The sequence below is a fragment of the Mesocricetus auratus genome, unplaced genomic scaffold, assembly GCF_017639785.1.
Source record: "Mesocricetus auratus isolate SY011 unplaced genomic scaffold, BCM_Maur_2.0 Super-Scaffold_100020, whole genome shotgun sequence".
Classification (NCBI taxonomy): Eukaryota; Metazoa; Chordata; class Mammalia; order Rodentia; family Cricetidae; genus Mesocricetus; species Mesocricetus auratus.
The window spans coordinates 22,239,438-22,267,033 of NW_024429201.1; the positions used below are offsets into that span (position 1 = coordinate 22,239,438).

The 27,596-nt window shown below is 36.2% G+C and overlaps 1 protein-coding gene across 3 annotated transcripts in view; it reads right to left on the minus strand.

Moving 5' to 3' along the window:
* Cert1 (ceramide transporter 1) overlaps positions 1-27,596 on the minus strand; it is a 98,467-nt gene that overhangs the window by 16,403 nt on the left and 54,468 nt on the right. For 2 of the 3 annotated variants that reach the window (XM_040728809.1, XM_040728808.1), the window contains exons 4-10: positions 22,490-22,597; positions 21,289-21,427; positions 14,803-14,886; positions 11,699-11,856; positions 5,891-5,983; positions 3,399-3,485; positions 1,414-1,506 (exon numbers count right to left, since the gene is read on the minus strand). In XM_040728809.1, coding sequence (XP_040584743.1) covers positions 1,414-1,506; positions 3,399-3,485; positions 5,891-5,983; positions 11,699-11,856; positions 14,803-14,886; positions 21,289-21,427; positions 22,490-22,597 — 762 coding nt within the window. Of the gene's footprint in view, positions 1-824; positions 903-1,413; positions 1,507-3,398; positions 3,486-5,890; positions 5,984-11,698; positions 11,857-14,802; positions 14,887-21,288; positions 21,428-22,489; positions 22,598-27,596 lie in introns of all 3 variants that reach the window. The other variant, XM_005065631.4, reaches the window with a different exon arrangement.

Consider the following 27,596-nt stretch of genomic DNA (forward strand, 5'->3'; position numbering starts at 1 on the left):
AAAACGGAAAGGCAAAGATGTGAAAATTAAAAACCTTAAAAGTCTGCAAGGATTGGAAACGAAGCTAAGTGGCACAGAGAATGCCTACCATGTTAAGGCTATGGGATTAATCCCCAGAACTATGAAAAAGGAAACAAAAAGTGTTTAAACAATACTTACACTAAAAAAAGTTCCTCTGATAAAATAATCTTATTTATTTTGAGGGCAGAGACTGCACATTCAGTTTACTATTTTAAGTTCCCAATCCCTTAGTGATGAGAAATAAACTTAGAACCAACTTCTATAGATTTAGCAGATATACAGTGATATTAACCTATAACAGTCACAGGTAATTTGAAGAAAATACAGCCTGTTCAGTGAATTTTGTATTTTAATGGTAATGGGATGACCTTTATTAAAATTATTTCTTTGTTAAACATCACTGAGACATTTAAAATTAGAACAAAAGTGAGACTGTTAAAAATCCACTTTTATGATATAACATATCCTATAATCCATGTCCATACATAATACAGTCATTACATGATGAATGAAAACCAGGTTGCTTATATATATATTAGTTCAATTGAAAAATTTCTCTGAGTACTACCTTCCTTAAGACAAAATTCCAAGCGAATCATAGTAGAGGATACAACATAAAGGGTGCATGCAATACTGATAAAGGAGAATTATTTAGAAGTTAAGAAAAGCCTTTTTAATGTTTGTGACTATTTAAAATTCAAAACCAAAACAAGTGGCCCGATCAACAGATTGCTAAGAGCTGGGCAAGCAGGCAGAAATACAGCAAGAAAGACTCATGTCCACTCTATATATTCGTACAGTACCTGGGAGCTGAATCTGTGAACATCGTCAGAGGCACTGACTAGATCAATGGAAGACATGGAGGAAGAGCGACTATAGGGCTACCAGAGACAGACAAAGAAAAAACCAAGTAATCAGAACAAAGGCACAACAGAGCATTCAGTACCAACTTGCAAACACAAGATAAAGAAAGAGAAAACAAAGCACTATATGAAACAGGCACAGCAGCCAGTGCTGACTTCACGCACCTATTATGTATTATGCTCCAAACGCATTCCAAAAAGAATGAAGTATGTCCCAAAATACAAAGTATTTAACCTCAATGAAGGAAGTAATTTTACCGCTGCACTGTAGTAACTATTTTCCACCATCCACTCCCTATCCTCACCCTTCCATTTCACCATAAAACAAAAACAAAACAAAAAAACCAAAGCACGTATGTCCAGAACACGATTTATAAGTTGTGTTGGAGAATGGATAGGGAATATAACAGTACAAAAAAACCCCTTACTATTGAATTTGTGAAGAGACGAGAAAACTTATACTTAACAGGATCATACCATGAACAGTAAGGAATGCAGGCATTCCTTCAGTAAACTGCCATTTGCTTACCTTTTGTACAAATCTATGGGTTCCAACAGAAGAAAAGGCATCTCCAGATGGCAAAGGTGTAGGCCAGTGTAACCTGACCTTCTCGCTCTGTGACTAAGAAAAACATATGCTAGCATGAGATGCTTCTGAAGTACATTTTACAGCCTACAAATGGCTTCTATAACCTGGAACAGACATTTTGTTAGTAAACATGTTAGCAATAGTTACGGAATTAGGAAGCTACTCTACAGATGCAGCTTTGTTCAATCCTGACACACACTTCAGAGATTCCACATCAGTTTCTTTCTACTCTTATACATACTGCATTAGATTAGGAAAAATCTGTTCTATTGCTTCCAGCCAGAACCCAATCCTTGGTCAGTATCAATTCTCATGAGGCAAGGTTAGTATTACTGCCAAATTTCTTTTATCTAAGTTCTGGTCAAATCTTTTCACAGGACCAGTAGGTCTGGTCCACAGATTGCCATCATAAGAACCAATACCATTGTTTGCTTCCCTTCTGTATGTGTTTCTATCTCTTGTCCATAAAGGCAGTCTGCTTTATCTCAGTATCTAACTCCTGGTAACCTGACACTTGACTTCCTACCTCTTCTTCAGCCTATCTGATCTCTCTTCACACATTCAAGTAAATATTTATTAAGAGTACTGTACTGCTGTGCTTGTCTGCACTCAACTCTTAACTACACAGAACACAGGGTAGTTTCTATTTAGTGCTGTCTTGTTGACCAGCTCATTTCATGTATCTTCTACTTTGTTTGCAAATAACTCAAACTACAGTGGTTTTGTTGAGATGCTAAAGATCACAGACTGAGAACAGGGAGGGAAATGATTTGAACTCATGGATTGCTCTTATAAACGCATGGATGCTCACTACTTTATAGTATTTTCACGCCATTTCTATCTTTGTCACATTGACAGAGATATAAAATGAAGAAAAAGGATGGCTATAATGAGTTCACTATTAGTCCCAAACTAATACATTCTAGAAAACAAACAACAATAACATGATGTTCAGGTTGTATTTCAGGCTTCTAAGAACTATTTTAGGTTTCCAAAAGCACACATTAATTGGGAATTGGAAGTTCCCACTCTTAACTGAATGCAGTGTAGCATCTTTTGAGTTAAAAAAACAAACAAAAAAACAAAAAAACCAAAACCCAACAATGCACTAAACTTTACAGGTTAATATGGAATGAACTTTTAAATCACTGACTTAAAAATATACAGAAAAAATATGAGAAACAGATAGGTTGTGTATCATGAAGGAGTTACTCCTGGCTACTTAGTCTAGCAAACTGGTACTCTCCATCCAGGACAGTTACTCAGGAGGCAGTTTCTATTATAAATAAAACAGCTTGAAGGGAGGGAGTCAAAGAGAGATGAGTAAGTAAAATTTACCCTTTATTACCATCTGGTGGTAAAATACGGTAACTGAATTGTAACAGCCAGGAATCAAATTAATCTTAAAACTGTACTTTACATATTTGAAAAGTTCTTTCAGTCAATTTCCAGGAAAGGAGCTGGACATAAATGCTGAAATTTCAGCGATGACTAAGCAAAGCAATGGTGAGGAAGAAGTGTAGGTGACGGCTGAAAAGGCACTAAATGAGCTAATAATAAGAGCTGGGTGGCACGAACACTGAAAACAATCTCTTACGCCTGTGAACTCTGATGGTATTTGAGAAGACATTTAGAGAGACTCTCTGATATCAGAATGGTTAAAGCTGAATTCTTTTTTTAAGGCTGAATTCTTTAAGAGTAATAGAGTAGTGGCAGAACATTTAAGTTTATATTCACTATGTATATACCTCTTTTGAATAATTATTGGCTTTTTTGTTTGGAAATTAAAATGTAAAGGAATTGATTCACAAAGATTCTTTAACACCTAGGATAGTTAATACTTTGGTTACATTTAGTTTAGTTTTGCAGTTCTACAAAAACACATCAAAAAACATTTGTGGTGTTTGGAATGGGAGTAGATGTACCTGTTCCTCTATTTTATCTTGTCTGTCAAGAGCAGCTTCAACAGCATCAAAGAACTCCTCTTCATTAATCAGACTATTTGGGCCTTCCTAGATAATAGACAGGAAACAAACAGCAAATATTTCATTTATTTAAAGAAACAGAAACATTGACAACTTTGATATTACTTCTGAGAGGAGAAAGCTGAAAACTGGCATAATATACATGTGTTGAGTAAGTATTTGTAGACCAGGAAGCACACTAGTATAGTATTAACCACAGTGGTAACCCTGAAAAATCATGAGCATTATAATTAAATTTCTCATCTCACAATATTTTTTGTTTGTTTTTATGAAACAGGGTCTCACTTTGTACTCTACATTGTCCCAAAACTCAAGCTACTGCCTCACATTTGGTAGCAATCTTCCTTTCTCAGCTTCCTGATACTGGAATTATAGATTCAAGCCACCATATCAGGTACATTTGCTGCAAACTGTCTAATCCTGTTTTAAGGTTTCAGGTCTATAATACGGTTTACTGAACTGTCTGAATCAAGTCTGCTTTCTACTTTTCTATGGCCTGTGAGCTAAGAATTTCAATTTTATAAGGGCAGAAAAAAAAACCAATAACAACATTTTATAGCATATGAATTACTTCAAATTGAACTTTTATTGTCTATAAAGTGACATTTGGCCATACTCATATTCATAATTGAAGAACTATGAACAAGATAATTAAAGCTGTAGATACAGGGCTGGAAATATAGCTACTGTGTAAAGCATGCAATGGGAACCTGGGTTGAGATCCTTAGCACTCACATAAAAACTGGGCTCAGAGGCACATGCCTGCAACCCTAACTTTAGGGGATAGAGACAGGTAGATCTCAGGGTCTTGCTGGTCTGCCAATCTAGGCAAAAATAGTGAGCTCTGGACTCAATGAGAAACTCAATCTAAAAAAGTGAGGTAGAGATTGACGGAAGACACATGTCAACCTCTAGCCACCATACCTGCCCACACACATAGCTGACCAGTAAAAATAGCTGAAAACTTCAAGAAGAATAAATAAAAGTATAAATGCAGATAGTAGTTTACTTGGGAAATTTATATTCTCTTATTTTTGTTTGCTTTTATAGTGCCAAGACTTGAACTTGGGATCTCATATATGCTAGGTGAGCATTCCACTAATGAATTTCATTCCTTTGCTGAGAACTGTTCAGTTTAGAATTAAAATTCACAGGGATTTAAAAAAATTGGAATACACTTACATATTTAAAAAAATTATTCGAGACAGAGTCTCATGTAGCCCAATGTGGCCTTAAACTCCTCATCTTCTTGAAATCCCATCTCAAGTACTGGGATTTCAGGTCGCCAAGGCTGGTCCATTTATTTTTCATTAAGAAAAAAGAGGAAGGTGTACTTTAAACAGATGGAATAAGAATATCCAACAATTACGGTTGGAGAGATGGCTCAGTGTTTAAGAGCACTGGCTCTTCTTACAGAGGACCCAGGTGCAGTTCCCAGCACCCACATTGTGGCTCACAACCGACTAAAACTCCAGTTTCAGGTGATCTTAAACCCGTTTAAGAATTCATGGGCTGGGTGTTGGTGGTGCACACCTTTAATCCCAGCACTGGAGGCAGAGGCAGGCAGATATCTGTGAGTTTGAGACCAGCTTGGTTTACAGAGTGAGTTCCAGGACAGCCACCAAAACAATACAGAGAATCCCTGTCTCAGGAAAAAAAAAATTCATGGGCACCAAGCATGCATTTGGAGTACATGTGTACATGCAGTCAAAATAGTGCCAAACATAAAAAAATACAATGAAATAAAATTTTAATTATTAAAAAAGGCTGTTCAACAAATGACACTGGAACAAAGTACAGATTCCATGTTCTATCATAATTTTAAAAAGCTCAAATGCATTTGGTATGGTGGTATACAGTTGGAATCCTAGAGGCAGAGGATCTCTGTAACTGAAGAGGCAGAGGAAGAGGTAGAGGCAGAGGAAGGAGGTTAGCCTAGGCTACAACAGGCACTGTCTCAAAACAATATATATACATATATATATATATATATAGTCCAGAATGCATTAAATATATTTAGATGAAATCATCAAGTATAAATAATTACTAAGTATATCAAAAGAAAGATTCATTATAAGGAAGCTTACAACTTTCATATAGAAAACCATAAATCAATAAGGATTTTGAAACAGACTCTTACTCTAGTCTTGTAGCTCATAGTGAGCCTCCTTCTGCCTTATCCTCTCTGATGCTGGAATTATAGGCAGGAGCCAATATGTCTGGCTCAAGAAGATTTTTAAAATAAGGTCTTTAAAAAACATGTATAAAGCTTCATAGATGGTAAAATGAAAGTTTTTTAGAAAAAGTTTGGCATTTATATACATTATTAAGTTAACCCTGAGAAACAATGACATATTTAGAACATTTAAAGGTTATAAAAGAAGTGAAGGTCACTTCTGTGATAGATGTGATCCCCCAATCTAAGTCCATACTTCATAATCAGGTCCTCCAAAACGGGGTTTCTTCTTAAGTTCTGCCATTGCATTCTTGTATGCTTCCTCCAATCGTCTTCTCTTCTCCATTTCCTAAGCAGATTTGGGGAGAGAGAGAGAAAGAGACTGACTAACTGAGCATTTTAATTACCATAAAAAGACTTGTAGAACAGTTTTCTGTGAAATTGTGTAATTTGACCAAAAAATAGCTACTGTTGTGAAAAACACAATATTCCTCTACCTAAGAAATACTTTCCTGTGGGACATAGATTACACTGAAGCTGCTATTTGAATCATTGTTAAAATCACCTCTGTGAACTTTGAGTACTGAGGTGGTTAAGAAATTTTAAAGTAATTGCCTGTGTCTAAACTTAAGACCAGTACCAGAGGAACGGTGGCTGCAGACTCCTGAACTTACCCCCACCTGACACCATTAGTTATTGTTGTGGAGGGAAAAAAATAAGGGTTGAACATCAGGAATAAAAGAACTCAATTTTTTTTTTAAGAACTCGATTTTAAATAGGTGATATCAGTCAATACTAAATTTTAAAGGAGATTTATCAGTCTTATTGCTTGTCAAAACTGCATTTTAGGGTTGAAAAAGACTGATAACCTATTTTAACTCTTCCATTTTATAGACAGAGCCAACAATGTTAAAGATTCAAGATAAAAACTTAAAGGCTGGCCCAAACAGAACCTTCCTGCCACAGCATGGGTCACTGAATCAAATCCGATGTAATACAGATATCCTTTACTGTCTCACTTCAGGTATTTTCAAGTTTAGACACAGGCTAATTTAATGGGAAAATTAAGGTCTAACACACACACACACACACACACACACACACACACACACACACACTTCTCTCTTCTCTTTCTCTCTCTGCTAGCTGCTTACAAGTATCATATCCAAATTGAAGCTAGTACACCTTGTCAATAAACATAATTTTTCTTAGTAATATTAATTAAATTTATTTAAATTTGGAATTTTAGTTTTCCTGAGCATGCTAGGCTAACAATTAAGTACATTTCTAAAGAAGAAGGGATTATTATTATAGATAACCATAAATAATAATTTGGTTAAAGAATATTTGAGTGAACATTTTAAGTTTAAAAATATAAACAATTCTATCATGTAGCTGTTACTATCAACACATATCTAATATGCTCTATAGAGTGTAAGCTTCTTGAGGGACTGTTTCCTGTTTATTATTTCCCTATTCCTAGCTACAGAGGGCATTTTGGAAGCAAACAGCATCAATGAAATCACATTGTCATTGTGCCTTCTTTCCTAATTTTATGAATTTCCTAAAAGATATTTACTGATAAGTAACTTCCCATGAATTACCAATACTGATTCCATTTTTATTGGACCTAATTTATAAATTAAATTTTACCATAGGCATGAATCTATAAAAATATGTACATAAGTAATTTGATTTTACATCCATGGGATCTTGGAACATGTGAATCGGGAAAAGGTTTGCATACTGATAGTTCTAGCCTGTGCTTGAGAACTCTGAACAGCTCTCTTGTCTTCTAAGACACGAGAACTCTTTTAACACACAGTGCTGTTTCAATCCTGCATCATAGAAGTGTTGCTTTTCTTAGTGTCTTGCTCAAACGGAAAGAGCTTCAAACACTGTAAACAGTATGTTTCTGATGAACGTGACTCTGACTGACAGCCTGGCATCTAGAGCAGACATACCCAGAGCAGGGACATCTGCATTAGCTTTGCTGCCTAGAGCCTTTCAGAAGGAACTGAGTCAAGGACTCACACAAGGATGGTGTGAGCCAGATCTAGATTTTCTAAGGTATGTGAAGTTTAGCACTTGGTTATTTTACAAATGTTAGATTTTAAAACAGAAGTTTCCCTACTAAGAAAATTCAGTGTGTCATAGTTCACATTAAAGCTAGAAATTCGAGGGCTGAAATCAATAAAGTAGAAACCAGGAAAACAATACAAAGAATCAATGCAACGAAGAGTTGGTTCTTTGAGAAAATCAACAAGATAGACAAACCTTTGTCCAAACTTACCAAACAGCAGAGAGTGAACATGCAAATTAACAAAATCAGAAATGAAAAGGGGGACATAACAACAGACTCTGAGGAAATCCAGAGAATCATTAGGTCATACTTTGAAAACCTGTACTCCACAAAATTCGAAAATTTAAAGGAAATGGATGACTTCCTGGACAGCTATCATTTGCCAAAACTAAATCAAGAACAGATAAGCAACTTAAATAGACCTATAACCCCTATGGAAATAGAAGCTTTTGTCATCAAAAGTCTCCCAACCAAAAAAGTCCAGGTCCAGATGGCCTCAGTGCTGAATTCTACCAGAAATTCAAAGAACAGCTTATACCAATTCTTCTCAAAGTGTTCCACACAATAGAAGCAGAAGGGTCTTTGCCAAACTCATTCTATGAGGCTTCAATAACCTTGATCCCCAAGCCACACAAAGATACAACTAAGAAAGAGAACTTCAGACCAATATCCCTCATGAACATTGATGCAAAAATACTCAATAAAATACTGGCAAATCGGATCCAAGAACACATCAAAACAATCATTCACCACGATCAAGTAGGTTTCATCCCAGGGATGCAGGGATGGTTCAACATACGAAAATCCATCAATGTAATTCACCATATAAACAAGCTGAAAAACAAAAATCACATGATCATCTCACTAGATGCTGAAAAAGCCTTTGACAAAATCCAACACCCCTTCATGATAAAGGTCTTGGAGAGATCTGGGATAACAGGGACATACTTAAACATAATAAAAGCTATATACAGTAAACCAACAGCCAACATCAAACTAAATGGACAGAAACTCAACGCAATTCCTCTAAAATCAGGAACAAAACAAGGCTGTCCACTCTCTCCATACCTTTTCAACATGGTACTAGAAGTTCTAGCCATTGCCATACAACAACAAAGGGGGATCAAGGGGATACAAATTGGGAAGGAAGAGGTCAAACTTTCACTGTTTGCAGACGATATGATAGTTTACATCAATGACCCAAAGAACTCTACCAGGGAACTCTTACAGCTGATTAACACCTTCAGCAAAGTGGCAGGCTACAAGATCAACTCAAGAAAATCAGTAGCCCTATTATATACAGATGATAAAAGGGCTGAAAGAGAAATCAGAGAAACATCACCCTTTACAATTGCCACAAACAACATAAAATACCTTGGGGTAACGCTAACCAAACAAGTAAAAGACCTGTATCGTAAGAACTTTGAATCTTTAAAGAAAGAAATTAAAGAAGCCCTCAGAAAATGGAAAGATCTCCCATGCTCTTGGATAGGTAGGATCAATGTAGTAAAAATGGCAATCCTGCCAAAAGCAATCTACAGATTCAATGCAATCCCCATTAAAATCCCAGCACAATTCTTCACAGACCTTGAAAGAACAATAATCAATTTTGTATGGAAAAACAAAAGACGCATGATAGCAAAAGCAACCCTGTTCAACAAGGCAACGTCCGGAGGCATCACCATCCCTGACCTCAAGCTCTATTACAGAGCTATAGTCCTGAAAACAGCTTGGTATTGGCACAAAAATAGACAGGTAGACCAATGGAATCGAATTGAAAACCCGGGTATTAACCCACACACGTACGAACATCTGATCTTTGACAAAGAAGCTAAAAATATACAATGGAATAAAGAAAGCATCTTCAACAAATGGTGCTGGCATAATTGGAGACTGGCATGTAGAAGAATGCGGATCGATCCATGTTTATTGCCATGCACAAAACTCAAGCCCAAATGGATCAAAGACCTCAACATAAATCCAGCCACACTGAACCTCTTAGAAGAGAAAGTGGGTGGTACCCTTGAACGAATTGGTACAGGAGACAACTTCCTGAACATAAGACCAGTAGCACAGACAGTGAGATCAACAATTAATAAATGGGACCTACTGAAACTGAGAAGCTTCTGTAAGGCAAAGGACACAGTCAGCAAGACAAAAAGGCAGCCCACAGAATGGGAAAAAATATTCACTAATCTGACAGAGGGTTGATCTCCAAAATTTACAAAGAACTCAAGAAGCAAGTTTCCAAAATACCAAAGGACCCTATTAAAAAGTGGGCTGCAGAACTAAATAGAGAGTTTTCAATAGAGGAATCTAAAATGGCTGAGAGGCACTTGAGAAAGTGCTCAACATCCTTAGCCATCCGGGAAATGCAAATCAAAACAACTCTGAGTGAGATACCATCTTACTCCTGTCAGAATGGCTAAAATCAAAAACACCAATGACAATTTATGCTGGAGAGGATGTGGTGAAAGGGGGACACTCCTCCATTGCTGGTGGGAGTGCCAACTGGTTCAGCCACTTTGGAAATCAGTGTGGAGATTCCTCAGAAAAATGGGAATAAACCTACCACAAGACCCAGCAACTCCACTCTTAGGCATATATCCAAAAGATGCCCATTCATACAACAAAGATGTCTGTTCCACTATGTTCATAGCAGCTTTATTTGTAATAGCCAGAACTTGGAAGCAACCTAGATGTCCCTCACCCGAAGAGTGGATAGAGAAAATGTGGTACATCTACACAATGGAGTACTATTCAGCAGAAAAAAATAATGGAATCATGAGATTCGCAGGCAAATGGATGACACTAGAAGAAACCATCCTGAGTGAGGTAACCCAGTCACAAAAAGAGAAACAGGGCATGTACTCTCTCATATATGGATTTTAGACATAGATCTGGGGAGTGCCAGCCTACAATCCTATGGCCAGAGAGTCTGGGAAACAGAAACTTCATTTAGTGGCTGATCAAAGAAGAGGCAGACTCCCTTGGTTAAGTACTGAGCTGAACTCAAGAAAGCCAGTAACAGAGAGGGAGGACTGATGATCAAAGGGATTAAGACTGGGCTGGTTTAACCCCCAGAAACAGCTGACCAGCATCAGCCTGGGAATCCAGCATGGGACTGATCAAGACCCCCTGAATCTGGGTGTCAGTGAGGAGGCCTAGGGAATCTATTGAGCCTTGGGCAGCAGATCAGTACCCATCCCAAGTATACACACGGACTTTGGACTCCCATAGAACAAGGTGAGGTGCACTCTCACCCTGAACTCTTGGGGAAGGGTCTAGGCCCTGCCCTATATGAAATGACAGACTATGGACACCCCCATGGAGGGCCTCACCCTCCCTGGGGGAATGAGGGGATAACGGGGGGGGGGTTTGGGGGGAGGGCACGGGAGGGGGGGAGGGAATGGGAGAGGGACCTGGAACTGACTTGTGAAGCAACCTCGTTTCTTATCTAAATTTAAACTGGAAAATAAAATAAAAAAAAAAGCTAGAAATTCGTGTTACACCATTTTCATCAATGCTGATGATTAAATGGAGGTGGGAAAATGGAGCATGAGACAAATATTTGAAAAATATAATGTATGTTAAATGATATCACAGTGACCAGAGAAAACATAATGGCTATGAATATAATAAGTAAATATTTAACTTTATAAATCACTCTTCAAGTTAGCTCACCTAACTTAAATACAGACTCAAACTTTATATACTAAAAGAGAGTAATAAAAATGTATGTAAAAACCAAGTAGTCATAAGTAGTATTTAAATAATTTTTATATTAAATATAATCAAGAAAACATGTTACATTACAACTGAACAAATGATTGGTAAATAATGAGTTGAGGATTCTGATCAAGTGGCAAAATAAAAGGCCCTGATACTTTTATGCAGCCAGAGGTCCTTCCCCTCAGAAATTCAATCAACACGCAGAGTTTAAAATATTATTTTTAAAATGAAGAGAAATTATAGTCTTACCTTATCATGTCTTTTTTGCCAGCTCTCTTCCCGTTTTACCATTAATTCAATACAATGAGAAAGTGTAGCAAGGATTCCAGCAGTAGTTGCTTTAAAAGTTATCGCTTCCCCTTTAAAGTCTATACCATTAATTCCTTTGGGGGTTACATGTGGAAATACTGAAAAAGAAAGTTATTCACAGAAAATCATTCAAATGAAATGATCTCACCACATTTAAGATTAGAAAGTACTTATAAAACTAGCAATCAGAATAAGGTTTTGGATTGTACCTTTCTTCCTGTGGACCGTCATTTAAAACCCTACTGTGCTGTGAGCAAAGCTTTGAGGCATTTTCTAGATTGTACTCCTGAACCCATTTGCTGTGCTGTACCTCGAGAGTCCAGTAGGAAGAGTGATACTCACAATGACATTCGGACATGTCTGAGCATAGAGGTACTTAATTATGTTGAGATATATTACATTTTAGAAAAATCTACAATTTTAAAACTATACCCAAATTAATTGTAGAATTTAACAAAATAATTTGAAATTCAAAATATTTAAGTCCAAGACCAGAAAAATATTAAATTACTTTTATGTTACCTTTACAATTTTAAATCATGGTTAGCCATTGTATTAAATGATCTTAAATAATACTAAGATACAAAAAGGGGAAATATCTTATTCTACAGCTAATATGTAGTCATTCAGCTAGAACATTTACAAAGAAATTATGACACTCTGACTTAAAAGACTTGTTTATAGTTATGATAATAAGGCTAAAGGGCAAAACTATAAAGTAGTCAATCAAAATTTAAAATTGCTGCTCTTGAAGACATCGTTAAAAAGATAAACTGCAAAAAGATGAGATGAATGGCATACCTAAATTATGGACTTATATCTACAACATATCAAGGAACCTAAAAATACAGTACATTGAGTAAATAAACAATTAAAAAACTCAAAATAATCCACAAAGACTGGGGGCTAGGACTGGAACGTAGCTATATGAACGAAGCTCTGAGTTTGATGCCCAACACTGAGAGAAAAAAGTAGGTGGAGCAAAGAACAAAAGCTGTGATTACATTTCAACAAAGAAGTAAGAGACTGCAAGTAAGCACATAAGATTATTACTTCCCAGAGAAATGCAAATAAAAACCACAAGAGGAACTTTGCACATCCTAAAAGTTAAAAATGCATCTACCATATAATTGTGAAATTCTATGCACAGGCATTTACATCTAAGAAATGAAACATATGCCCATAAAGGCCTTTGTTTGAATGTTTACAGTAGCTTTATTTATAATATCCCCAAACATAAACAATCCAATTGTTCATCAATGGATAAACACATCACAGTGTATCCATACAATGGAACATCACTCAGCAATAAGAAGCCTACTTCTGACACACACATACAGCAACTAGGAATCTTAAATAAATCTACACCCTCACCCTCAAATAGACATACATGAAGGCAAAAACAATGCATAAAAAAAAGAAAGGAGAGAGAGAGAGAGAGAGAGAGAGAGAGAGAGAGAGAGAGAGAGAGAGAGAGAGAGACTGAGCAGGTGGAACAAGTCAGAAAGCAGAACTTCTCCTTGGCTTTTGCATCAGCTCCTACCACCAGGTTCCTGCCCTGTTTGAGCTACTTTCTTGACTTCTTAGATGATCAACAGTGGAGGTGTCAAGCCTAATAAGCCCTTTCCTTCCCAACTTGCATTTTGGTTTTGGTGTTTCATGGCAGCAATAGAAACCCTAACTAAGCCTGGCATTGGTGGCACATGCCTTTAATCCCAGCACTTGGGTGGCAGAAGCAGGCAGATCTGTGAGTTCGAGACCAGCCTGGTCTACAAAGCAAGTGCCAGGACAGGCTCCAAAGCTACACAGAGAAACCCTATCTCGAAAAAACCAAAAAGGAAACCCTAACTAAGACAGGGGCCATCTTGCCAGCTCCATTAATTATTTTCTTGATAGCACAATACAATTACCTTTGGCTCTACTCCTTCATGTAATATTACTGAATCTATAAATTCCTACTTCTAAAGAAAATGACCTATTTTCTTTTGGGAAAGCATGTGACATAGCTGAGCATATATGGGATGAACCATTAGTCTGACAGCTTTAAAATTTCTTTTAATGATTCTTCAGCATTCAAATAAGGCACCTTTTCTATTATAGCATATTATTCACTGTGACATAAAAATATAACCCAAAGAAACATCTCAAACTTCAGTACTTCCAAAACTCCAATACTATAGAGATACTGGATGATTTGATAGGTTTTAGAATCTAATTTTAAATTACAAGGACAATTTTTATAGTAAGTTAATATTAAGTTGGACCTTTACACAAGAAGTGGGCAGTATGTTGTAAAGAGGGAATCATAACGAAATAAGAACTGAGGAAGAAGGGAAAGATAGGAAGAGAAACACAAAACTTTAGCATCAATAATGGGATATTCTAGTATGATCTATAAAACAGAAAATTACTTCCATAAACAAAACAGCTTAAAAAACAACTAGAAAATAAGCTACTCATAGATTTTCCTTTATATTCTTTTACAATTTTAGCAAAAATAAATACTTAGATTAGATTTTCACAGAATTTTCATTTATCTTAATAGACTAGAAGTCCACTTTGGCTTTTCCTTAGGTAGATGTCAAAGCAGAGTACAATTTACACTTCATAGAAATGAAAAACTTGTACTTAAGTTTCCTCTAATAACTCATCAAAGAGTTTCAACACCAGTTTATCAAGTGGAGAACAAGACATTAAACAGAGAAGTGACATTCAAATGAAACATTGAAGTCAAACTCCATAACAGTACTTTCCAACCCATAAGAATAAAATCTTTCAGTACCAGCAACTAACTTTGCCAATACTAATGAAATGAGGTAAATATTTGGAATTTAGAATGAGCCTTTGCTAGACAGTAAGCCATTATTACATGATACCAGGATGTATATTTTACCTACATGGCTTTTCTACAAAGATATTTTAGCTTTGGATTCTAAGAATTCCATTGCTTCTAAAAATTACTCAGAAATTATTCTTACATATAGGTACTATATAATCTCACAAAATATATTCCATCCAATTAAGTGTTAAAAGGTGTTACTTACATTTTTCCTTATTACCATTGGTATTGTGCAAGAAGTCTCCATCAGAACGAGTTGTAGGGAAGTCATCTTCATCATCTTCTACCACTAAATAAAAAATATTTAAGGATATTACAATGAAAATTGGTTTATTCTTATGTTCAATTGAGAATAAACTCTTATCTTTTGTGCTATTACTGGTTATAAGGATATGCTTAATAACCATGTTGTGGAATGATATTAAATATGTTACTTTAAAAATGTATTGTCATCTGTGGAAAAGATGTTTATTGAGTTATACTTTATTTTACCCTTTAGTCTTTGTGGTTTAAAAGAAAACGGCCCCCAAAAGGAGTGACACTATTAGAAGGTGTGGCCTTGTGGAGTAGGTGTGGTCTTGTTGGAGGAAGTGTATCACTGTGGAGATGGGTTTTGATGTTTCATATATGCTCAAGATACTGCCAAGTTTGTCTCAGACCATTTCCTGTTGCCTGTAAGATGTAGGACTCTCAGTTCCTTCTCCAGCATTATGTCTGCCTGTGTGCTGCCATGTTCCATCATGATGAAATGAACTGAATCTCTGAACTTGCAAGTGAGCCACCTCATTAAAAGTTTTTCTTTATAAGAGTTGTGCGGTCATGGTGTCTCTTCACAGCAATAGAAACCCTAAGGCTGCCTTCCTATCACCTTCTACCTTCACCAGGGTCATTTTATGACTTTAGTTTTGAGACAAGACCAGCACTGACTCATGATCCCCCTGCTCTACCCTTTGTCATGGCCTCTTTATTTTACATTTTTAATATGAATACTTAAAATCCTAAATCCTCCAAAATACAAAACTTAGTGAGTGCTAACAAGACGCAACAAGTCGAAAGTTCCTGACCCCATGTATCCTAAAAATATTACATAAAATTATCTTTATATTATCTGTATAAAGTATATATACAACATAAATTTTCTGTCCAATCTAGGATCCTCTTCCAAAGACTTCTCACTTTATCTATACATATATTTTACAATTTAAAAGAAGCCCCAAATACTTCTGATATCAAGCATTTTATTGTGCGTGTGTATTTGTGAGCAAACACACACATGTGCATGTGTACATGCTGGTATGAGTGTGGAGGCCAGAGGTAAATGTCACATGTCTTCCACTATTGCTTTCTCCCTTATCTTTTCAGACAAGGTTTCTCACTGAACCAAGCACTTACAGGTTAGCCAGACTGGCTGGCCAATGAGTTCAAGGGACCCATCTGTCTCTACCCTCTATGGATTAGGCATACAGATACACACACAACTCTGCATGTACTTGAATCTCTTTGGCTTGGCTTTTTACACGGCTGTTGAGCCCCAACTCAGGCAGATGCTTGTGAAGCAATGACTTTACCAACTGAGAGCCATCTCCTGGGCCCTGGTAAGAAGCTTTGTTGACAGGGATATTTACCCTGTATCATCTTTTGAGGACTTTTCTACAGAAGGAATCCTCTTTATTATCTTACAAATGGTCTGTTTCCTTATTGCAGGAGTATTTTTGGTTCTATAAGAAACCATCTCACAGAAAGAGACTGTTTTAATCTTTCTTCACCAAGGGTAAGAATCAGAATGAAAAACACTTTATTCACACATAAAATTTTTGGTACTCATATTTTCAATCATAAGCCACTATTATTGAGTAGCATTGTATATCGATTTCTATATAGTCAAATGATATTACTATCTGATATTTTTATTTTTATCCTTCTAAGTCTTCAATATACTTTTATGTCAAGATTAAATGTGTTCTCAGATTCTATTAATCTTTACCTGCTTACTGATAATTTATATGGTAAATTCTAAGAATTTCATTAATATGGTACACTGTTGCCAATACTGCTCTTCATAGAAGGTATTAATATGAAAAAAATCCTAAAGTTTTAGGTTTTACATTGACTTTACACAAGTATATATGTTACCAAATAAATGAAAACTCATTAATTTACCTTGTATCTTTGTTCTCAGATAACATGTGTGCTAGCTAGTAAAGTCACAATGCGACTATTCTAAAGTTAGTTCTCTGGCAAATGTTACAATGATGACCTTCAAGTACCTTTTGTTTTAAGATCTTTATTTCATTTGCCATGCAAATTAACAGTTTATTAGCTACTCCCCTACCTAGTACTTCCTACAACAACCGAAATTTTGTACATTTGTTCTAGACATTATCTAGTCTCATGATTTCAAGGATGGTTTTTCTTGGAAACTTCAAATGGCCACTATGTTTTCCTTTTTGTGGCCTTTCCTTATGGCCTTCTGAAAGCTTGTTTACAACAACCTACCCTCTACTTTTATTAAACAAAACAAAACTATGCAGAGTCATCTGAGAAACAAAGAATATAATGCTCCATTTGGAGCACAAATGCAGAATGATTCTGCATCTCAACTGTGTATGTAGATACCACCATCTGTACCACAAAACAATGAGAAACACATGGATTAAACCTTATACTTACAAATAAAACGGTACTACCTACAAACATCAAAAGCAGACTAGAATCAGATTGTACACAAAGAAAAACCAGGCCCATGAACTTATCAAACACACTAGACCAATGAAAGGTGCAACAACTTCATCCGGACTCCATAAAAAAGACAGCTACTACTATGATACTGATAGTGATGAGCCAGATGAAGTTACCTGACCACCTGAAGCATGGTTAAAAGACCAACAGGCAGAGAATTCCCAAGTGTCTGAGAGACTTCTCTGTTGAGCACGGTTCCTCCTTCAGCCTACTCAAACTCTTTGCCTTTGTCCAGATTGAACCACCTGGAACTGGTCCTTTAACTCAGTCCTACAGCTATACAAATATTTCAGCTCTACAGCTCAGCCCAACAGTTGGCTTAGCTTTGAGGGCTTTCAGTAGTTCTCTAGTTGGGTTCCATAAGTATCTTACCTAACTACTTACAGTGACTTTCTTTGTATCTATAACTGGTCTCTGCCTTTACCTTTATTTAGTAAGGCACCCTTGAATTCTGAGGCATTCTATGATTTCTGGTAGTCATTCTATAACCTAAATACATAAATATATACACATACACACATACAACCATATATATTGGGTCTGTGTTCTAAGAAAATGTTAGCAGTTAAGATTAGAATAAAGCTTGTGATCACAAATGGCTTATGTTGGAGCATAGTCCATGAATGAAATCCTATGAGGAGAATTCTGAGCGCTTGTGAGAAAACTGCAGGCAAACATGACAAAAGTCATGAGACCTCAGTTTCTTCAAAACACAGAACTGTTCTCGGAATGTGCTTTTGTGCCCCTCCCAAGTACAGTGGATAAAAGTGAGTTTACTTCAGACTACTCATTATTGCTTGTTGATTTTTTTTTTTTTTTTTGGTTTTTCGAGACAGGGTTTCTCTGTAGCTTTGGAGGCTGTCCTGGAACTCACTTTGTAGACCAGGCTGGCCTCGAACACACAGAGATGCGCCTGCCTCTGCCTCCCGAGTGCTGGGATTAAAGGCGCGCGCCACCACCGCCCGGCCTTTATTTTTGCTATTAAATGTTTAAAGTGTCCTTTGTGCAGCTCCATAGAGAAACATGCATTTTGCCACATGAATGGCTTGTCCTTGTGATTGTCTACAGCTGGAACTCATGATAACATTACTCAGGTGACCTCTCAACTCTCAGAACACAAATTGTCTGATGCTCTGCATAAAGTTGGCTACTTCATGAGACTTTAGTTCCTCTAATTTATTGGCTCCATTCACTCATGTCCCACCACCTCTAGAGTGGTGAGAGCCAGCTATCAATGAAATCAGATGAATTAGCAGTAATGCGGCTCATGAACTTAAATGATGACATCATGGGAAGACAAAATGTGTCCAGTTCTTTCTGATACACTGGGTTCACGGCAGTATGATAAATTATTTTTTTCTTAAGATTGTCTATATGATTCAAATAATCATTGAGCAACTTTTTCAGTACCCAACTATTTCTAAGATACCAGTGAATTAAACATTTCTCTCCAACTACTGTCATTTCTTTGTTGGAAGTCTGTTGCCAGTACCTCAATGTGACTGTTTAGGGCAATTGCATAAAAATGAGGTCATCAGTGGGAGCCTAACCTACTGGTGTCATCATAAGAGGCTCTCTGGAAATACACATGTGCAGAGATGATGAGATAGCAGGAAGACAGTGCTAATTATGTGCTAGCAACATTACTAGAATGGGACTTTAACTCATCCCCCTTAGGAGTAGTCAACACTGTCAACACTTTGCTTCCACAAATGTGAGAAAATAAAACTTAAACCATTCAATCTTCAGTACTTTTAACTTTGTTTAACTTTTGGGATAGTTAACACTTACACATACATGATATATATGTATATATAATAAAATTGTAACATACATAATTAGTATCAAATACCTAAAGACTTCACGGTAATACTATAAAACAATATCAGAAGTAATCATGAGGACAATCCCTTGCAATGAGTTTCTCTCTATTCTTCACGCTTGACCCAGAGGCTCATTCACTGACTCTCAGATTACTAGAATGATTTGTCAGAGCTTCTTCAACTTTTGGTCTTTTACCATTCTAATTAACATTACAATCATCTGCAAGTAATTTTAAAAAAGATTAATTTCAATGTGTATTCTTGCTTAAATAGTAATTTTTTAAATTACTGATGGGAAATTGATTTTAGACAAAATTCCAATGTTTCTTAAATTCAATATTCTCCACCCAATCACTTACTAGCACCAAATAGGGATTTTCAACTATTTGTTTTTTAGGCTCATTTATATAATGAAAACAAAAGTTACTCTTGCAAACAGTGACGTCTTGTCTCCTGAATAAGATCTTTTAAGCACTTAAAAGAACTCTTCAGAGTCTGTGATACAGTCTATGTGCATACACCTATATGTGTGTCTTCTACTATTATCTCATAAACAGTGTTCATTTTCTCACAGATTTTGCCCACTTTTAAAGATTTATGGTAGAGAATAACCTTAGTCCCCTTTATTCATCTTGCCCAGGAACAGAAAGCCATATTCTTCTAAAAGTATTTAGTTTTCACTAAATTAAGTAGCCTTGAAGTTATTACTATTTTCATCCCATTCCATTTTTTCCTACAGGTATTGAACCTGGTCTCATTCATACTAGGCAAGCACTCTGCTTCTGAGCCTGTGTGTTTGAGGAGGTCAGAGGTCAATGTCATATTTTTCTCAGTCACTCTCTGTAGCATCATTTGTAACAGGTCCCTTCCTGAGCTATTTAAAATATAACAATGGGCTGGGACTGTAGCTAATGGACAAGATTTCTGTTTCTGGTTAACATGAATGAAGGGCCTGAATTTATTCTTTACCATAAATCCTAAAACCTGGACAGAATTTATGAGACAATGAACACCTGTTCTTAGATAACAATAAGAGGTGATACAGGAGGGTTGGAAACAGATGCTATAAGCTCCATGATTGCTCCATCTATCTGTGCATTCAAGATAGGAAACCTGGTAGACTGCTGAGATGAGATACAGCTAAGACAACACAGACAGCACAACAAAGACAAGATGGGATGAGAAGCAAGGAGAGGACTGCACAGAGATGCCAGAAATCAGCAGGTGCTTCTTTTGAGTACTCAGCAGACTGACAGAGAGTACTTGCAAAAGAGGAGACTACTGAAAGCAGGAGAAACCACACCTTATGTGGGAGGATAAGGAAAGTTAATTGTTCTCTCAGTGCAAAATGGAAAACACCATAGTTTATAGGGGGTTGACTAGAAAACTCAGGAAGTCTTGCCTCAGTAGTAGGGCAAAATGAAAATACAGTACTGGAAGCTTTGGTTATTATACACAAAGTGCTATTACTCAGAAGGCAGACTTGTGGTAGGTTACATATACAAATCATAATCCCTGACGTAGCCACCAAAGTAACAGTTAGAGCTAAAACATAACCAAAGGAAAAAAATAACATAGTAAAAAATTTTAGTACAAAAGATAGCTAAAGGAAACAAACAGACAAACAGCAACAACAAAAAAGAAAACCAAAGAAGACAAAAAGAATTTCAGGTCTAACACATTTCATAAGGCCAAGAAATTCAGCCATGACCAGCAATGCATTTCTACAAGGGGTGAACTCAGTGCTAGGTGCTAATACTGCTGGCGAGGTCATGTTCACTTTCAGAGCAAATTAAGAGAACAACTGAATACATGTTGATAGCAACAATATCTTCAGCACTAACAAAGGGGGAAACAACTTTTAGCCCCAGTTTAAAAGCTAATTAAATTGGTGGTGGCACACAAGCCTTTTATTTCAGCACGTAGGAGGCAGAGGCAGGAAGATCTCTACGAGTTCAAGGTCTACAGAGTTCTAGGACAGCCAAGGCTACACAAAGAAATCCTGTCTTCTAAAAACAAGCATTAATAATAATAATAATAATATCCCCAATAAAAAATAAGTAAAAAAATCTAGAGGCTTTAAATCTATTAATTCTCTAAGTAAAAATAGTGGTAATAGTTTAATAAACCTTTATCCCTTTGAAGTTCATCCTTGGATACAGCATCAGCACAGACATCAAAATACTTTTGGAGAGTATCAACTTGTCTACATAAGATGTCTCTAAAAGTTTCCATTTCAGCCAATTTCTCACGTAAACTGTGTCCTTTCTGCAAAACACAAAAGGGAGGTGTGTTAGTCAAGTAAAGCAAACCTGGACTGTTGGCCCTATGATATTTAGTCACATTTTAGGTTGCCATCATAACACTGATGGAATGAGATAATCAGAGCTATGAATATGAATTTCAAAGTAATATTCCTAGTCTTGAAGAGATTAAACTAGTGGTCTGACACTGAAAGACCCATAGATAATAGAAAAGCAATACTGCCTGATAATCTGCTCATATAAAGCACTGTGAAGAGATACAGACAGACTCTGAAATGGGCAAATGCACTATTACTGGATGGAGTTTAACAGTATTAATGAGTGTTTTCAAAGGAACCCGAGAGGAAGATGGTATCAGACTGCACAAGTTTTTCCTTTTCATTGCATATGAGTTATTTTACAAATCTTTTATTAGAAAATCAAATAGTGTGATGTGATTTTTGTCTCAAGAGACACAAAGTAACTTGTGTAGAAACACTGATCTTTGTTACATAGCTGGTGATTAACTCCAGGAATTTTCCATGTTAGCCAAGTGCTCTACCAATGAACCACATTCCTCAGGGCATTGACTATTAATCTGCAGATGCTGATCAGTTTTACATCAGTAAATCATTTTAATATTTTCCAGATTCTCCTTTGAACCAATCTGTAAAATTGTACCTTACCTCATTAATGAATGAAGATAATAAAATCTCACATGTGTTCATTTTATATTTGTGTGTACCATGATTTCATCCCTTACAAACTTACTTTATAACAACTTCAAGTCAATTACATTATGGGAAAGTTCTTTTAAAAACCTCCCAAGAGCTATTCAGATGACTCAGAGGATAAAGGCACCTACTGCCAAGCCTGACAACTGGAGTTTAACTCCTGGGAGCCACATGGTCAAAGTACAGAACCAATCCTACTAATTGTCCTCTGAGTTCCATATGCCTATTGTTACACACACACACACACACACACACACACACACACACACACACACACACACACACGATATTGTACCCACAATATCCAATATTAAACTCACATGACATCACCTTAGAGCATCGCAATCACAAACCTTGAATGAAGATGTGGATGTAGCAGAATAGCCACTCGCTCCAGACACCAGTGACACCATTGAGCCATGTCTACGTAAGCTGGACTCAGATCCATATCCTGATTCAGTCTAAAAAAGAAAGCAAAGTCTACATGAAAAAAAATTAAATAGAAATATTTAAGAGGATGCAAAAATCAGTAAGGTTATTATAACAGTAATTACCAATTCGGATTTACATAAGATATAGCCAATCTATTGATGCAAACAATACCTTTCAATTCTGTTGATATTTTAATTTAGAATGTTACATGGTACACTAGCAGGCTAACATGTTATTAAATAACAGGATCTGATGGTCAAATTCATAAGGAAGGAGAATAGTGGTCAGCAGAAACTGGGGAAGGGTTTCCATGAGGAATCTGAAAAAGTTGTGTTTGAGAAACTGTTAATATACTTTTGTTCTTCAGAGGCAAGCCATTTACCCCAACACAGCTTAAATATACTGCTCCAGTGAGCAGCTTGCATCTTCTCTCTCTCTCTCCTTCCTCCTCTCCCTTTTTTTGGTTTTTCAAGATAGGGTTTCTCTGTGTAACAGTTCTGGCTGTCCTGGAACTTACTCTATAGACCAGGCTGGCCTCAACTCACAGAGATTCACTTGCCTCTGCCTCCCAAGTGCTGGATCTAAAGGCAAGCGCCACTACTGCCTGGCTTGTTGTTTTTAAAAAAGATTTTGTATTATTTTTAAGTGTATGTGCTTGTTTGGGTACGTGCACATGAGCTCAGGTACCCACGAAGGCCAGAGGCTTCCAATCTCCTCGAGAGGTGATTGTGCGTTGCCTCTCAAGGGTGCTGGTAACTGAACTCAGGTCCTCTGGAAGTACAGTATGTTCTCTTATCGGATGAGCCATCTCTCCAGCACCTATCTCTATATTTTAAACCATTCTTATTACTATATAATTATAGACTTAGCATCAAATTATAATAGCTTTTATTTACAAATTGCTATTTGACTTTGATCTTTATGAAAGCCAATTGTAAATGTTCATTTTTTTAGTTATCTTGACAGTTCAACTTTGTTAGTCCATTATGTCATGGAGTCATGGAGGGTAAATGGGACTCCTAGGTGTTTGTGTATAGTCCCAGCACTATCATGATATATTCCCCCCTCCATTTTAATGAGCTGGATACCTTGCAGAACATCCATTTTATATTCTATTCTCAACCAAATGCACTACTAGTAATATCGTCAAAGACGTCAGCTATTTGAAAATTGTCCAAGTCCCTGAAACTGAAGGTTTTGGATCCATTTACAGTGAATCATATCTGGAGAGTTGGCTTAGTGGTTAAGAGCACTTGTTGCTTTTGCTTTTGCAGAAGACCCAGGTTGACTCTCAGCACATACCTAGTGGCTTACAACCCTCTGTAACTTAAGTCTTAGGCAATTACATACTTGCTTCTGATCTCCATGGGCACCAGGCACACATGCAGCACACATACTTACATGCAGACAAATCACTCATACACAATCAAACAGAATGAATAAATCTACTATAAAATAAATTACAATAAATCAAATGCTTTGTTGAAAAATCCAGGCATCTGTATCATATCCTTTGTTGGAACATCATATTATACTATTATGGTTTTAGACAAGTATTTATATTTAATAGCTGTACTTTGTTTGAATGGAGGAATATCATATAGGTTTTTCAAACACTAATACTTAGAGATAAGTACTGAAAACAGAACAATAGCTATATTGTTTTTTAATTGCAGTCACTAAATTTCTTTTCCTATACTTTCCTTCCTTATCTCCTCTAACTTCCTTTTCCTTCCTTTCCAATGAGACAGCATCTTGCATGTATTTCATAAAACAACAATAACAATATGCACACACACACATACACACAAACACATGCATAAATGGATGCTCACTGTGAACAGAGTATCTGTTTTAACTCTCATAGTTTCCATTAAATAAAGTCCATAATAAATTATGGAAATCAGTCCAAGAAAAAAGAAAATTCAGTAAACAAATTCCAATTTCATTGTTATTCAATGTAAATATCAAAGAAGATTCATTGCTCTCTAGATATGTAACTGCAATAGTTTTAACAAAAAAAATGAGAGCTGTAGAGTATCAAGAACAGTCACATACTAAACAAATAGCTAGACTGTCACTTTAATACACATGCGCAGTGCTCAATTAATATGAAAAGAAAATCTTTGTCAGAGAAACCAGTAATAACCCTAAAGGAACAGTAATTATTTTGAATATGACAAAGCAACGCTATTAATTTAAAATATCTGTTTCTTGAGGGCAGAGTACAGTAGAGGTAGATGGAAATGGGGAAAAATCATAATCACAACTCAGTGTTATATTTATTAGTATAGTTTTAGGGCTAATCCTTGAAAGAATGCTGGTCTTTTTCTTAATCTCATTCTCCCACATGGAAGAAGCTGAACTCACAACCTTTAGCCACCTACTCAAGAATATTTTAAAAACACCAAATTCTACCTAAGACTGCCAACCTGACATTCAAAGTTACTATAGGAATGTCTTTCCTTTTCAAAATATTTGCTTTAATATTCCCCCTTTTCACTGTTCTACAAAAACAAAACAAAACAAAAAACCCTCTTTTTTCTCAAGTTTGACAGAGTTCCCAAGGAGTATTCCTGAACATGCTTTACACAGATGTAAAATGTCATTTGGCTAAGGACACACTAGAAATATTATATATATAAAACAAAGTTTACCTTTAAATATCACAGCAATGAGACCATACCTTTATTATATTAGAATATTATAAAATGCAAACAGTAAAATCACAACACACACACACACACACACAACAACCAAATCAAAGAAAATAAGCATGCTCTATGTCCACTAGAGGGAGTCACTGGCACTTTTCAAATGTTGTGCTTGGAAAGCTGACAAGGGTTACTATTGGTCAAAGCACAATAGTAACCTTTAGACTAATTCCTTTATCCTGTGTGCTTGGGATTTTTGTACTTCAGAATATTATAACTTAATCATACAGTTCAAAGCTATGAATTTAATAAGATAGTAGAAATGCCTACAAACTTAACAACTAACTTATCAGGTAAATTTGATAGTTTAATTATATGGGAGATTAATTTAAATATCATTTTTGCATTATTAACCTATCTAAACCCTAAAAGAAGTGTCATATAAGTACATTAAATATTGGGTTTAAAAATTTAAAGCATTTGCTTTTAAAGACATTTTTTTCCCTACTGATGATCTCTGGCAAGCAATACAGCAGAGAAACTGAGGCAAAAATTAATCTCCACATGGTATCAAAAACTACCTAGTTATTATTTTAATTATGGGAAAGAAGAAAACAAATACAAGAATATTAACATCAAAATATGTAACTTTTTCTGAAATTGAAAATTTAAAGCCTAGTCTACTGAATTACAAACTATTGTGAACATCAATCAGTCTACCATTCATATTACACGAACGCAAACCCTAGAGAAGCAAGATGCTGTATCTTAAAAGATCAACGGAAATCTGATGGCTAGACTGATGTTTCAACAGTCGATAACCACCTGTAACTCCAGCTCCAGGGACGACATGCCTATTCTGGAGTCCACTGGCACCATACTAACATGACATACCCCACCCTCACATAGTTAAAAAACTTAAAATCTTTTTTAAAAGTATGTTTTAACACATTTACTCCAGAAAGTTATGCTGAAAAATCATACTAAAAGCAACACTAATAAGTTAGGGTTTATATATTAGCATGATGAGTGCTGTATTACTATCTAACTCTTTTGTTTGTGATAGCAATATATTGTGATACTTATATTATAGATGATTTTATGTACTATGTTAAACTCACACTACTAGTAAGAAAAGGAGCTGAAAGCTGGGATTCAACACATCCTCCAGGTACCCTGGCTCACAGTAGGTACTGTACTCCAGACTCTCAGAGAAATGCAGGTGTTGGAAGTTCTGGCAGTAGCCACTGACAAAATATCAGCTGAGCAGTTGAAGTGTGTGTGTGGGGGGGGGGCAGAGGAAAAGGAAAGGGAAAACACAGGAGCTGATAAAAGATTATAATGAGTGTGAGAAGAGAACCTAGAGGCCTGAGCCTCAGACCTCAGACTAAGACTGCTGCAAGGACCCTGGATTCTGATATCAAAAGCCAGCAAGGGGACTGTAACACTTCCAGGGTTAGAGTCCCAATATGAATGGCCTGTAAGGGCTAACTAATTAAGACGTGTCTCTTGCTGTTGCATCTTTCTACTTATTGTCAAAACCCGCTACTGTCGGACAAGGAGGGAAATGAAAGTTGATAGAGACCATATTTGAAGTGTTTCTTGTCTACCCACAATTTCTACAGAGGTAGAGAAAAAGAACCCCAAGCCAGTGGAGTGGGAGCAATTTAGACAGATAATGCTTCGGTTTTTGTCCTTCTAGAATTTCTTCCCTATGCAGTCAGGTTAAAGAACAGCAATCTATTTCTTTTACTTCTTGTTTTAAATGTAGTTGAGCTCATTATTTTCTATAGGATCTTTAGCCCAGCACATAGGGTCTTGTTAACAGCAGATACACAATTACATGCAACTTTTAATCTCTTTTCATTTACTATGCATTCTTTTAAATACTGTATATCAGTAATGCAATAAAGAAGTCTTCTGTTCTAGCATTTATTTGCAGCATTTATTTCCTATTTTGAAATATGAATCAAGGTGAACACTTGTAAGTGTACCATTCAGTATTACTAAGTATATCCATATTGTGGCACAAACAATCTCTAAAAACTTTACCTTGTGAAGCTGAAATCCCGTATCTGTTAAACAGCAACTTACCATTTCTCCCTCCTTCCAACTGTGACAACCAAGTTTGTCTACATACACAGTGGCCTTCAAGGTTATTCTTTAAAACAACTAAGCAAGTCCTTTGTCCATTCCTGAACTGTTTTTGATGCTGTGGTTTAGTTTTAGAATTTTTCTGTATAATCTGGGTACTATCAGAAAAAAATGAAAATATTTTTCCAAAGTCACAATGTGCTATATGAAGAGTGTTTTAATACAGTAAATGTGTCAACTTTCATGATGTTGAACTTGTCTGTTTTCTTTTGCTGTCTGA